The sequence below is a fragment of the Pollachius pollachius genome (genome assembly GCF_949987615.1).
Source record: "Pollachius pollachius genome assembly, chromosome: 1".
Classification (NCBI taxonomy): Eukaryota; Metazoa; Chordata; class Actinopteri; order Gadiformes; family Gadidae; genus Pollachius; species Pollachius pollachius.
The window spans coordinates 18,941,140-18,956,071 of record NC_136934.1 but is presented as its reverse complement, the minus strand read 5'-3'; the positions used below and the strand labels follow the sequence as shown (position 1 = coordinate 18,956,071).

Genomic DNA, 14,932 nt, shown 5'->3' with positions numbered 1-14,932 from the left:
TGGACCTAACTGAATTACTTAGTTTTTATTTAGAAATTATTTGCAATTCATTTGACGGTGTTTTTCCTTTGCATAGGCCGACATACATTGACAAACAAGGAATTTACAGATGTTGAGCCTTTAATTCTCCTCTCGAAAATAATTTATATTTAATCTAATTCATCAATGATGATTGATCTAAATTTCCCAAAAAATTCACATTTAAAAAGAAAACATTTCAGGTTTTTGTTAGATTGATGTTGTATATCCATTAAAAGCTGACTATACAACACTACGTCCACTGAAGAAAAAGGACTAGTGTGACATACATCCACCAGCCGCGGCGGAGGAGCAGGGGGCGGACCACAGGTACCGCTTTGCAGCCGACCAATCATGAGCCGTCCAATCACGAGCCGACCAATCACGTGCCGACCCTCCGCTGCTCCACCGCAGCCGACCATTCACGAGCCGACCAATCAGGAGGCGACCAGCGCTGCTGCACCGCCACTGCAGGACGCTTCGGGGCTGGCAGAGTGGCCTCGTTTAGCCACGTTAATTAATTAAAGAATGATGCCATAAGTAGCATTTGATGTGGGTCCAGACGGCGGATATGTATGTCATCAGCAGGGACCATCAGATAACCGGGACGCTGTGAGGGAGTGAGTGACAGCTGTCATCTCGGTTAGCTAGCAGCCAAACCAGTTTAGCTTAGACTGGCTAACTGGTCCGCCCGTCGCTTTAGCGCGGACACTTCCGCATGGATATGATCCTGTCGGTAGTAAATGTGTGTATTACTTGAACTGCCCCGCCGCTGTCTTTGTAATCATGAGTTAGATCACGTCTCAACCGGGGTTTGGTGATACTCTGAGGTCCGGTTAGCTTTAGCTGGGGTCTAGCTACCTGCTTTCATTCATTATTTAAAGCCTTGTCGTAGCCACCCGCTGACGTCACCGGGGTTTGGAAACAATCGGTTGTATCGACTATTGATCGGTTTCATCGGGCTTCTCAACTGAGTGTCGACCACACGTCGGACAACATGAAGAAGTTCTTCGACTCGCGTCGGGAGCTGGTGGGCTCCGGGCCTGGTCCTGGAGCCCCGGCGGGGGGCCTCGGCTCCGGCGGCGGAGGAGGCTTCATCGGACGGGTCTTCAACATCGGACGCTATCAGGTGACCGTGGAGGAGACCATCGCTGAAGGTGAATTACGCACATAAACAACCACATCCCATCAGGACACATCTAAGGCCCTCACCTCGAGGTCTCCATACTATCCAAGTCACAAGTATTAACTTAGATAATCATATGAGTCAGAAGTGTAAAGGTGTTGATTTGTGATCAAGGATTAGAGGATAAGGAGCTGAAGACGAGCCTTGTCATGACGACCCATTTGGACAGTGGTCCTCCTTTTTTTTGTACTGTATCCTAACCCTTGAACTGTTCATAGACGTGTTCAATGTTCGTGATATGCTTCTCATTAACATCCAAGACTTTTAACAGGCCTATTGATAACTACGTGACGAATTAAAACATGTAGTGACTCATGACAATAACTTGAACTATCCATAAGAGATGCGAATGCTTTGCGTTGCAGTTCGATCATGTCAACACAGGGTCGGCACCCCTTCTGATTAGCCATTGTTTACGATCAGAATTGGATCCTCCTATTTTGATTCATGCTCTTCAACTAAAAAGCAAAAACCTTTACCCGCTTATTACCAGTTATCAAATTAGCTGGTGATCGACTCTATATTGAGGGGCGTGGGCTAGGTTGTCTGAAGGTATGAAGATTATAAGGTTGTACTTTGGACCCCAATTTCTGCAGCCTATTTGTATGTCTAGGAGCAGTGCCTTTATTGACATATCTGAGTTCACCGGCAAGTCGCTTTCAATAACAGCATCTGCTCAATGATGAAAAAAGCAAATGGTATCGACACTAACTGTTCCCTGCTCAAATGTAATACAACTCAATCCTAGTAATTCTGAAACCCCTTTCACTTCTCCAACATACGTAGTCAGGCTCTGTTGGCCTTGACTGCCCGTTTCTAAATAATGAATGAAGAAAGGGTGATTAATTTATCACTATGGATGGGCACCTGTTTCACCATACCATGATCTGAGAGGGGTATCCAATTTTTGTTAATTCCAGCCAACAGATCAGAAACGATTCCATTCATTAATCTCTGGTGTCCACCATTGGCAGGGAGACTTTTACTATAATCCGAAAAAAATGTACCCTCTGATCGTTTAGACATGGATTTAATGAAAGCACATTGTAGTATTAGTGATTTTACCAGATTTTGGTATCAACATTTAAATGTTGATCCCTCTAAACTTGAATAATTTGGGAAATAAATTTGAGTTTGATTGTGTTAAACTGAAGGACTCTCCATTCTCAGGGCTCATTCCATGGTCGTTACACTTTCCCTTGTTTTAGGCTGAAACTCTTTTGCCAGCTAATATCACAGCTGTTACAATCCTTTGGAAATGTGGTTATTTAGTCTGTGCTTGGTAGAGATTACCATGTTGATCTATGGGCTGTGTTTGACTCATTCCTATGCAGCTGCTAGCTGCATGTTTTTTGTTTAATTTAGAGTCCTCAGATGATATTGAGTCTATCGGCCCTTTCTATGGGTGTAGCCTATCCATACTAAAAGCTTCTGTAAGTACAAGTCAGGCTTTATTTTATTTGATGCTGTGTAAAGTTACAGCAGGTAATGTAATCTCTGGATCCGTGTGAATGCTCTTGTAACAACGGTGCCCCCCTAGTTGCCTACAGTCTAAAGAGATAGATTTTGCTCTTTAAACGGAGGCTATAATAAGAAAAGCTTCATGTACAAAACTTCCTTTACGTGTATCACAAGAAATGACAAAGGATTTAGAGTCTATATAAACAATTGAGTAACCCAAGGGATAAAAAGCAATTCAAAACCTAGACCACTCAATGCCTTGTGTGTATGTGTGTGTGTGTGTGTGTGTGTGTGTGTGTGTGTGTTTCTGTGTGCCACGTTTGAACGTAGCATCAGTGCTCTTCCAAGTGCTGCCCTGGTGAGTTACCTTGTGTGTGTGTGTCTGTGTTTATACTCAGTGGCTCTTCGTTCTCTCAGCCAGTTGCATTAACCTGACAGGAGGTTACATCATAGAGGAGCAGAGCTATTTGTGGAGCTACTTACTGCTCTTCACACCGTGAGGGAGTTGACCACTGCTAGATGGTGCTTAAGAATCTAATCTTCCACCAAGGTCTGTCCTCCTTTTAGCCTTCTTCAGGTTGGTCATGTGAGTCAGTACTAGGGTGCCTTGGGTGAGAGCGCTATGTGTGTTCTATCAAGGTCTCACCCTTATTCCGTGTTGTATTTGTGAAATGTGACTGGCTATCAATACTTTAATCCCCATTCACAAGCATTCGCCTGTATGGTTTAGGTACTCGTTAATTTTAATATAAATGCTTCTGAAGGGGTAAAATACTGATTAGGCAGCAAAACTGCATGAAAAAATCAGAATCTTTTCTTAAGTTACTTCCATCACTGAAAATCAATAATGTTTAATAGTATGGATTTCTTTCTCAACCTGCTCACGTACCTTGCCGTATAGTTTTGGCATCTCAATTCGGCTGAAGTGTGTGCGGGCAGGTAATGCGTACCTGGGATCGAGTGTTTTGACCTTCTCTTTAAAGCCCTTTCTATCGACATTTTGAAAGGGAACCATGTCCTTACACAGGTAAACAGTGACAGTGTTTTTGTGACAAACTTTACTTTTTACATGTAAAAGTATTTACATTATAGTATTAACGTGTTACTTACTTTGCAACATGTTACACACAACACTGTCTACCTGTCCCACCGGTCTCATGGTAACGTCAAAATCCATACAGTAGCGCAAATTCACACCGGTGTACTTTCTATACCATTTGTACCGTATACTCCTACTTGACATCACATTTACAGCCAACTGTGTAATTCAGATCGGTCTTCATAGAGACATTGAATGCAAGCTCATGGGTATCAAACTTTATTCAGTGTTGTCTGTTCCCCGAAGCCTGATGCTGCACCCTGTTCAGGCCACTCTGTTCCCCACAGCTCACTTATAAGACGGGCTCCCCCAGATCAGCAAACAGACAGCGTCACGACAAGCACATTTGCACTATTTGCATTCAGAATGCATCCTGGTGAAGTCGATGGCAGTGCTGCTCTGTGAAGCAGTGAAGGAGACTGGATAAGGGCTTTACATGTCGATGGATATGGCTATTGGCAGCATTTATTTCTACTTGAAAGGGTTATTGAGCTGCAAGTCACACCGTGATATATAAACCAATCCATCTGTTGTATTTGATGATCTGTTGTGTAATGAGTGATCCGTGTAGTATGTTTTGAAACATATTGTAGTTGTTTTGTTCGTTTAGTGGAATGCTAGCTGTCACTTGATCCCTTTTAGGACCATGCGTTGATACTCTTTATCCTGGTGACGTTGGAGTACCAGTCCTGCACCAGGAAGCAAAATGGGTATCGGCAGTTTGAAAATGGTCGCTTTTAGTTTAACCTTTTAGGCAGCAATTTAAAGTGCATAAATTATAATGGATTCTTTAGAATATGGTCAATACTGTTAGTCATATAGAGGGATGACAATTAGAGAATGTCAAAAATAAAGTCACAGATATATCTTTTCAAGCAGTTGGTCCTAACGCGTGGTGCAGGAAATAAAGGCTTCCTTTAGTGCTCTAAGCCGAGTCACCAGAGAGGACATGATAGATTACTCAAAGCATCATGTCAGTATTCTAATTAATTCCTGCCATTTCTCCGCTGACTCAACTATTGAGGGATCCTAGTTTGATTTCCACAGCCTCTTTCCTCAGAACACATTCCATCATAGTGTTCCTCCCCTGCTTAAACGTCATGCTTGCCATGTGATTCGTTTAAATGTTTTGCTGTGAATGAGATGATATGCGTATTTGGTGCTGGTTTTGTCTTAATGAAGCAAATATTTTTGCTTGGATGACGCACAACGTCATTCCTTGGTCTTATCAATAGCTTGCCCTATCCCGTCTGAATGGCGAAGGGTGAAATGCCAGCAAGAGGTACCTTGTTTGTTGCTTATCACTGGAATGCATCAGAATGTGATTCAGATTCAGAATGATGTCCCAGAAGGGAATGCCTTTCATAAAACATCAAACCACTTAGGCATGCATATAAATGCTGCAGATTTGTCAAGGGCTTTAATTAAAACAAGTACTTGAACGTCAAACTGACATTCAAGTGACATTCTGTCGGCCTTCAATTAAACATTTAACTGCCTTGCAATTTCCTGTCAACACCAAAGATTGTGTCCCCTTATTTAAACCTTAACATCCTTTTTATATAAAACCTCTTAGCCATATCAGGCTACTAGAAGATCTGGCTAGAGGAACATTTAAACAGCACTATCATTCTTAGTGCCGGAACATTTAACAAATGACACCTACTCGCCCAAAATAGTTATTTAAAACGCAGTACTGAGGTGTAGGAAGCAGGGGAGCCCTGATTGGATCCCTGCTGATCTCTATTGAATCTTATGTATTCATGCTTTCTGTTTTGTTTCCCTGCAGGTGGTTTTGCTATCGTTTTCCTGGTGCGCACACACCAGGGGGTACGATGTGCCCTCAAGCGGATGTACGTCAACAACGAACACGACCTGCAGATCTGCAACCTGGAGATCCAGATTATGGTGAGTGAGCGCGTACTCATGTAGTCTCAGTACTAGATGATGTGTGACTCGGTTCTTCATTCATCCATGTAGAACTGAGTCACACATCTCTAGCTGAAGTCACTCTATTCAATTTGAGATTGTTCCACTAGTTTCTTTGTCCTGAAGAGTGTCAGTGTAGATGAGGACCAAACAGTAATCACATTATATATTGGCTATGTGTGGCTCGCTAACGATGTCATGATTATCTCCTTGGGGTGTGGTCCGGCTCTTTGGATCACACCGGGAGCACAGTCTGTCTCGGCACTTGTCATTAAAGGGGTGGCATCATGTCACCAGATGTGAGTGAGATTAGCCATTACAAGCGGTTTGAAAATCTGTCTTTACATCTAGGTGGACAACACGCCCACTTGTGATGTCACTAAAACACCGGAAAAGGCAGATTTTCAAATGGCTTGTAAGGGCTAGTCACGCTCACATCCGGGTGCGTAATATCACCCATTTAATCCATCCCAGCATCAGCGGGGCTTCCACTTCTCTATTCAATTCTAATCCAATGCAATTAATTGAGGATATTACAATGAAAGGAACCAGGAACAAGCTGTATGCTGTAGCAGTGATGTAGCACCACTACTGACCAGGGGTTCGCTAGCCGTTGCTGCGCTTGGTAGTATCATCACAAATGGTTGTTTGGTTAAATGCTTACTTTTTGCCTCTCTGAGAAAACGTTGTGCCGATGTATAAATCATAAAAGCACGCCATGCACTATGGTTAGAAATAGGCAAAAATTGATGGGTTCAGAAGCGCTTTTCTCCTTATGTAAGTAATACAAGCGTTTGTTCGACCAATAAGGTAGACGGGAGCATATTGACAAACCAATAGATCTACCAACCAGAAGCGGTCAGCCCTACTCATGGCTTACCTTTCTGTACTGAGTTTGAATTAACCGCCGCTCGCCTTGTAAGCAGATCAATAAGAGAAGAAAACGGAGAGCAGCAATCTTTGTTGTCAAGGCTCTTCAGGTGATTATCTACATCCAAACTCGCAAAGCTTGAGAACTGGCAGCACTTTGCCCCTTTACATCAAAGTTCAACCGGTGTTCTGGGGAACATATTCGCTACCTGAGTCGGCTGCAATCAGGCACGTCGTAAAATGTCACACTTCAGCTTGATTTACAATGGGAATAACCTGCGTTAAGGGCACAGGGTGTAGAGTTTAGTGGCCTCCAGCAGAAATGGAATATAAAATATAAGTGATTGAATTAGTGCATTTTCAAATAAGGATTGCTGCCTCAGAATGAACCCTTTCCTCTTCTACAGTAAGCCCAGAACAGACAAACGCGTTTCAAAAATGTCTTTGTGCTGAGAGTTGTGGGAAGGAGTGGGGCTGTGTCCCTGTGGCTCAGACCTGTCTGGGATACCTTTTAGTACCACCCTTGGGTAAAAGCATTATAATTTGCGGTGTTGTATATGAGACACTCCGTATCACAAGAATATCTGATATTTGTATGTAATAATCAAATGCAGAATGGTACATAAGAATTTCACTACGCATTGCCCTGTACAATTGTGTATGTGACAAATAAATAAAACTAACTAACTAACTAATAGTGAAACGAAGGGCAGTTTGTGGATTAGGGGGATTATGATAAGTGGCTGTGCATTCAGAGCGTTTCTTTATACACCAATGTTTTGGGGATTTTAGTTTTTGAGGCTGGTTCCCTCTTTGGTGGAATGCTGGTATACAAAAGAAAGCTGCTGCAATACAAGCAAACACATGTCATCAAAGGTAACCTATGCAAGAGGTCTTTGAGTGCAGTCACCACTTACGAGGCAGCAGCAGAACTGTGTGTTGAAGTCGAACGGTTTCCATCAACATGTGACTACCTCAAAGTCTCTGATTGGTTTAACTCATTTATACTCAGACTCGAGCCGTTTAAAATCGTTCTTTGGGAGATTAAAATGAATGTCGCTTTTTGGAATAGCTCAAATACTTGGTGCATCTTACTCTAGACAGGCCACTGTAGACGATGAGCCTGGGGGGCCAGGTTAGTGGGATATGAAACCTCACTGCTGTGTCTACTAAATTGTACAACCTGGACCTTGAAGCATTTCAAAAGGCTCTTATAATAAACAATGTTCTTCCCAACCATGTTTTATGTTTTATGAACGCTGAGATTCCTATTCATTTTCTTTCTTTTTTTTTTGTTATTCACATAACTGCCGGTTAGCCATCATGGAAATTAGTCATCAGAAATATTCCTACTTTTGACTCTCTTTAGTGCCGAAAGAGAAAATGGGGTGTACACACATTTAAGATGAAGCCTCACATTAAACAGAGCACAAGATTTTAGTTGTGTGGAAACGCACAGTGTAGCTGTATTCATAGTCCCTGGAGACGACCCACAAAGCAATCGAACAAAAATCAATACCATTATTCAACATCCTTATCCAATGGAGAAATCTGACTTATAATTGACTCATCAATTTCAAATACCCTCATCTATAATGATACAGAAAATCTGTCAAACGCTGCACAGTAAAAAGATAAACTTCAAACAGGAATTTCTATCAAGTGAACTAATCTTTTAGTTAATGGTGCAGTGAGTCAGAGGCCAACTCCTACTTCCTGAGCTCTGAAGAAACACATCAATGCTCTGAGGGAGTCATGCTGAGTCAACCCTTTTTTACTCGCTCACCCTTTGGTTTCCTGACTAGAGTCCTTAATGTAACTATATACAATTCCTCATTCTCTGTAGAGAGAACCAGTTCCTCATTCAATGTAGGGAGAAACAGTTCCTCCCTTACTGTAAAGAGAACCAGTTCCTCGTTCACTGTTAAGAGAACCAGTTCCTTGCTCACTACAGAGAGAACCAGTTCCTCACTCACTGTAGAGAGAACCAGTTCCTCGCTCACTGTAGAGAGAACCAGTTCCTCGCTCACTTTAGAGAGAACCAGTTCCTCGCTCACTGTAGAGAGAACCAGTTCCTCGCTCACTGTAGAGAGAACCAGTTCCTCGCTCACTGTAGAGAGAACAAGTTCCTCGCTCACTGTAGAGAGAACCAGTTCCTCGCTCACTGTAGAGAGAACCAGTTCCTCGCTCACTGTAGAGAGAACCAGTTCCTCGCTCACTTTAGAGAGAACCAGTTCCTCGCTCACTGTAAAGAGAACCAGTTCCTCGCTCACTTTAGAGAGAACCAGTTCCTCGCTCACCGTAAAGAGAACCAGTTCCTCGGTCATTGAAAAGAGACCCAGTTCCCGGGGGCCCAGCCAGCCAGGGCAAGAGTCTACAGGACGGTTGTCATTATTACTCCAGGGTTTGTGTCTCAGTGGCCTGCACAGAACTTAAATGGTGGAACTGAACTTAAATTAACGATCACTCATATGGATGCATTTAGTGTGTGTTCAGTCCCAAGTCTAAAGCCCTCTACCAGCACCCAGGGGTGCTGTGTCTCCTCTGGTGTGCCGCGTTAACCCAGCTCTGTTTGTGTTCCACACAGAGGGACCTGGTGGGGAACAGAAACATCGTGGGCTTCCTGGACTCGAGCATCACTGCAGTCGGGGCTGGCGACGTGTGGGAGGTCTTCATCCTGATGGACTTCTGTCGAGGTATCGTCTGCAAGTCTCTGTGTGTTGTGTGCTGTAATCTCCGGCCATTCCCTAGGGTAACACGTACCCAGTGTTTCTCCTGCATGGAGAATTAGAAGAAAGCCAGCTGGTCATTCTCTAGTCTGGAGAAACCTCTGACGGGGGTCACTTCATCATTCCCTCATATGGTTTCCATTGTCATGTTTTTCCATGGATGTTTTGTGTTCATTTGCGTTTGGTTTGAACACGCTGGGAGCATCAGCAGCATTGTCGTTCCTCTTTTTTCCACTGGCCATGGCCTTCTTGCACGAAAACTTGTGTATAAGGGGCGCTGGCACTCTTTGCTCAGACACTGCATGCGTATCTGTCTCTGTATAACCGTTTGCATATGGGGTTTTCCACTAAAGGTCTTGATGACAAGTTAGTGGTACTACACCATACCCATAATGTTTCTTAAGCCGGCTTAAGAAACAGTTGTAAGCCGGCTCATAACCAGCATGTAGAAGCACACAAGTACCTTGACAACCGCACCATTTTCATACAGGCACACTTTTAAATCTGTTTACCCACTGACTACACACACACACACACACACGCAAGTGCGCATACACACGCACACTCTGAAACTGTTTCACTCATTATTTGTTATCTAAAGCTGAGTAACCACAGCCACTGTATAGCTGTCCCTCTCTGCCTGCACGTACCGATTATGTGCAGAGCATATCAGAGGGCCAAACTACTGCATTTGATTCTATGTTGGGTTGAATCGATGCTGGGAGTGTATTAGCCATACGGTCTATGGTGTCATCCGTTAGAGCTCTGTTCCTTATTGTGCGATGGCCTGACCATTCCAATAATCCGTTACCCCACAGATTCTTCCTCCTTTGTTTAAGTGATATTATTCCACGTTCCTTGACATTCTTCTTTCACGTCTGAACTAATTGACCCGGTCAGCAAACACTGTTGCTCGCCTGCTGACGAGTCCAGCTGATGGTCAACAACTAAACAATAACTCCAAGCTAACACAGGGCGTGAGTCGCGCAAACAATACGCACCCTTATATAATCTGCACACAAATGAATATCAAGAACGGTCGCATCAATCTAGCGAACAAACAAATACTGAAAACATAGTTTATGTTAAAACGTTAATTTCCTACCGTTTGTAATGTTGTGTGTGTTACAAAACGAAATTGTAAAATAATGTGTTTTGTTATATTGCAGACAATTGTCATGTGGTTTGTATCCACCTAACCCTATACATGTTTGGAAATTGGATCGGTCCTCTCTATCAACACCTTCAAAGATGTGTGTACTCTGAATCACTAGCGCCTATTAAAAAGTGGTATTTGTGCAACAATCCCATTACAAGACCTGAGACTCTGACTTTGACTCTAGATCAAAGATCTGAGACTAGACCTGGACTCCAGCTCAAAGACCTGAGACTAGATTTGGATTCTTGGTCAAAGACCTGAGACTAGACTTGGGCTCTAGCTCAAAGACCTGAGACGAGACTAGACTTGGGCTCTAGCTCAAAGACCTGAGACTAGACTTGGACTCTTGTTCAAAGACCTGAGACTAGACTTGGACTCTTGTTTAAAGACCTGAGACTAGACTTGGACTCTAGCTCAAAGACCTGAGACTAGACTTGGGCTCTAGCTCAAAGACCTGAGACTAGACATGGGCTCTAGCTCAAAGACCTAAGACTAGATTTGGACTCTTGTTCAAAGACCTGAGACTAGGCTTGGGCTCTAGCTCAAAGACCTGAGACTAGACTTGGGCTCTAGCTCAAAGACCTGAGACTAGACTTGGGCTCTAGCTCAAAGACCTGAGACTAAACTTGGGGGCATATCTGAATATACTATTTTCTAACTAGCGTTCAGTTGCTTCTGCAATACAGCATTACGCTGATCTGGTGGCACCGTAATCAGCACAGCTAATGGGGAAAGTGCTGCCATAGAGGAGGAAAAGAGCTTCAGTTTGCCAGTTGAAGGGTGGCTGCACCTGCAGGGTCAGGATGTTAACACCTCTGCCTCATTAGAGCCAGGGAGAAGCAGAACCCATCATCCAGAGGATGTTAGAGGGAGCAGGGCTGCTGGGTGTGAAGTTGTCTTTCGTAGGGAAACACTATTTCTGACTCTGCATTGTGACTCTGCAAAGACCATTGCTTTGCCTGACACCAATCACACTGAAGACCGTAATAAAACGTTTTAAATGCTCCATTTATTTGGATACATGCTTTCTTTATAACATCATCGTAATGTAACGATAAAGAAAAGACTAAACCACTTTTTGATTTTTAGGCTAATATTCTTTATTTTTCTGAATTCACTTTTTTCTATTTTACTTTCCTAGTTTACTTTATTGAACAGATTATAGCCAATTTAGTGCATGTCTTATTTCACGGCTGTATTTTAACACTATTGTGTAAAAGTATTGTTTTTGCGCTTTATAAATACGGTTTATTCTGTGTTCATGATGCATGTTGAGGACCAGGAAAGACCTCGCCTTCTGAACGTGTCAGAGCGTCCGAGTGTCTGATCATGCGTTGTGTGTCGGCCGGCAGGTGGACAGGTGGTGAACCTGATGAACCAGAGGCTCCAGACGGGCTTCTCGGAGGCCGAGGTGCTGCAGGTCTTCTGTGACACCTGTGAGGCGCTGGCCCGTCTCCACCAATGCAAAACCCCCATCGTCCATAGGGATCTCAAGGTGAGGATCCCGCCCTGGAACCCCAAACCTCCCAGATGTTTGAAATGTAGATCCAGATTGATTTGGATTGGGGAGATTCAGAGTCCTAAATTGGGGTTCTTTTCCTCCTCACGCAGGTGGAGAACATCCTGCTCCACGACCGGGGGCACTACGTGCTCTGTGACTTCGGGAGCGCCATCAACCGCTTCCAGAACCCTCAGACAGAGGGTGTGCCACTGGTGGACGAGGAGATCAAGAAGTGAGTGGTGGACTCCAGGCTAGGGAACCAATCACTAGTTTGATGAATGCATCTTCTCAACACAAAGTGTAACAAACCATAGTTGTGACCGTGTTCATGTCTTTTCCTGCCCAGGTACACCACGCTGTCATACCGGGCCCCAGAGATGGTTAACCTCTACGGAGGCAAGGTCATCACTACTAAAGCAGATATATGGGTGAGACTCATCACACTGGTTCGGACCATGTAAGCATTACAGAATCATGTTGTTGGCTCTCCAGATGATTGGAGGCTAACCTTCCATGCGTGGTGTGGTGGTGGTCGTTGTTCTTGTGTCTCTGCAGGCCATGGGTTGCCTGCTCTACAAGCTCTGCTACTTCACGCTGCCCTTCGGAGAAAGCCAAGTAGCCATCTGTGACGGCAGCTTCACCATTCCTGACAACTCGCGCTACTCCCAAGAAATGCACTGCCTCATCAGTGAGTGAACTGCATGCTGGATGTTAAATTTTCTGGGATTCTTGACGTCCCTAAATCCTAGTCCGCTACTTAAGCAATACGGCTGTTCCAGACATTGAGATGTTGAACTCTGAACTCCCCGGTCCCATCATGGCTGCATGAAGGATCCCTTGCCTCCGTTTCATTCCCTTCTCCTTTGTCGATACGTTCCTGTCCTGTGTTCTCCGTCTTAAGCGTGAAGAACAAGCTTCATGTGCGCTTCATAAGCAGTCTTCTGCTCTCCTCCTCCAGGATACATGCTGGAACCCGACCCCGACAAAAGACCAGACATCTACCAAGTATCCTACTTTGCTTTTAAGATGGCCCGACGGGACTGTCCGATTCAAAATGTGCACGTACGTACCATCATTAATGACCGCGGGATGGGTAGGAATACATCATTGGCTCTGTGGTTCATGTCCCCGTGTTGCAGACTGGGGCCACCATCTTTATTTTCGCACCACGGCAGTAAAGTGCAGTGCAGCGGCACACGTTGAGTGGCTCTAGTGTTGATTGCATCTTATATTTATAGAGCAGAAATAATACTGGGAGGGAGAGGGAGGGAGAATGGCGGTGGAGTGCCTGATGGTTGCTTTCATCCCAGCAGGCCTCTCTGATGTATTGACACTGCCGACGTCAGCACTCCTCCTCTGATTCAGCACATTTCAGCCTCCCCTACAGAGGGGCATTAAAGTGGCTGAGGGGACGGCAGGGGGGACCCATGACTCAGTGATACCATTCGAGCTGCGAGGCTCAGCTACGTTAACTACTGCCCGCCCTCTTTTAAACGAACGTCTCAGCAGAGCGCCGTTAGATCAGCGATGTTAAGACGGTGTTCTGATTCAGCTGCTCTCGTTTCCATCGCAGAACGCGTCCATCCCCACCAAGCTTCCTGAGCCAATCAGAGCCAGTGAGGCTGTGGCCAAGAAGAGTCAGACCAAAGCCAGGTGAGGCCAGAACCGGGTCCAGGACCCTGTGTTGCTGGTGTACGCTTTAAACAGCCCTCCTGTTCCCATAGTGTGCGGCTGACTCCTCCCTCCACCTCCCTGTACCTCAGGCTCACCGACCCCACCCCCACCATGGAGACGTCCATCGCCCCGCGGCAGAGACCCAAGGCCGGCCAGCCCCAGCCCATAGCCGGAATCCTGCCCATCCAGGCAGCCCTCACCCCCCGCAAGAGGCCCAGCGCTGCAGCCGGCGGACCCCAGGCCATAGGTACCTTTCTAGTCTCAATAACGTGGCCTATGCCGCCTTCGGTGTGTGAATGTGTGAATTAATGGGTGAATGTTAGGCAATAATTGTAAAATGCTTTGAGTGGCCACTGGTGAGAAAAGTGCTGTATAAAATGCGGTCCATTTGCCATTGACCATTTACAGAGGCCTGTTGTCATGATACCCCGACGGCCAAATAATATCTAAATCTAAATCTCACAGCCCGACGTGTCTTATGGGACCTGCCATCCAGTATGGCGTTCATTATGTTGAGCGTCTCAACGTAACGACACGACAAGGCCTTGAAGTCCCCAGTGGGTCAGTTAGGCCGCTCTTGAAAGGCTATTAATTGTAGTTTAACAAGCTCTTTTATGGCGCTGGTCTCCTGGGGTCCTCCTGACAGGCTGTTCATCCTGGTGATTAACAGGCTTAATTAATTTGGCCTCTCCTCATTCACTGTGTGCACTGATTATCAAACAGCCACCGTGTGGATACACAGTCATCCTTCACTTTTTTCAAATATTATTATTAGAGCATTTTCAAAGTTTATTGGCTAATACAACACAGTGCAATTCAATAATTTTAAATAAAATAAAGTGACAAACATAAACTTGCAGAATTGCTTTATAGAATAAAAGTGTATAATCAAATGCAATTTAAATAAATTACAAAAAAATAAAAATATATGTATTATGAATGGCAGAGATAAAAAGATGCAAGTATGATGAAACATGGTAACTCTAATCCATGATACAGTTGTGTCCCCTCCACACACTTGGTTTCCGTCCCCTTAAAAAAACCCTCTTCCCTCCATGTGTGGGCATTGGAGCCTCCCTGCCCCTGCAGGCCGCTGCTGCCGCCGGCGTCCCAGCGGACCACACGGCCCCCCCGGTGCAGGCGGCCCCCCAGCCCGGCCCCAGCGTCACCCTGCTGGCCCAGGCAGCTGCCCAGCACCAGCAGCTGTTCCTCCAGCAGCAGGCCGCTGCCTTCATGGGCCCCCAGCAGCAGGCCTGCCAGAAGGTGGGCCTACCTCTAACACTCTTTAATGGCAGCAGGCTCCGTC

The 14,932-nt window shown here is 45.0% G+C and overlaps 1 protein-coding gene across 1 annotated transcript in view; it reads left to right on the top strand.

Annotated features, from left to right (window-relative positions):
• Positions 1-497: 497 nt before the first annotated feature.
• Positions 498-14,932, top strand: part of aak1a (AP2 associated kinase 1a) — a 29,933-nt gene continuing 15,498 nt past the window's right edge. The window contains exons 1-11 of the mRNA XM_079742967.1: positions 498-1,175; positions 5,554-5,672; positions 9,151-9,259; positions 11,804-11,946; positions 12,063-12,184; positions 12,299-12,380; positions 12,508-12,640; positions 12,911-13,014; positions 13,526-13,605; positions 13,716-13,874; positions 14,691-14,889. Of these exons, the coding sequence (XP_079599093.1) occupies positions 1,016-1,175; positions 5,554-5,672; positions 9,151-9,259; positions 11,804-11,946; positions 12,063-12,184; positions 12,299-12,380; positions 12,508-12,640; positions 12,911-13,014; positions 13,526-13,605; positions 13,716-13,874; positions 14,691-14,889 (1,410 nt within the window). The 5' untranslated portion in view covers positions 498-1,015. The remainder of the gene's footprint in view (positions 1,176-5,553; positions 5,673-9,150; positions 9,260-11,803; positions 11,947-12,062; positions 12,185-12,298; positions 12,381-12,507; positions 12,641-12,910; positions 13,015-13,525; positions 13,606-13,715; positions 13,875-14,690; positions 14,890-14,932) is intronic.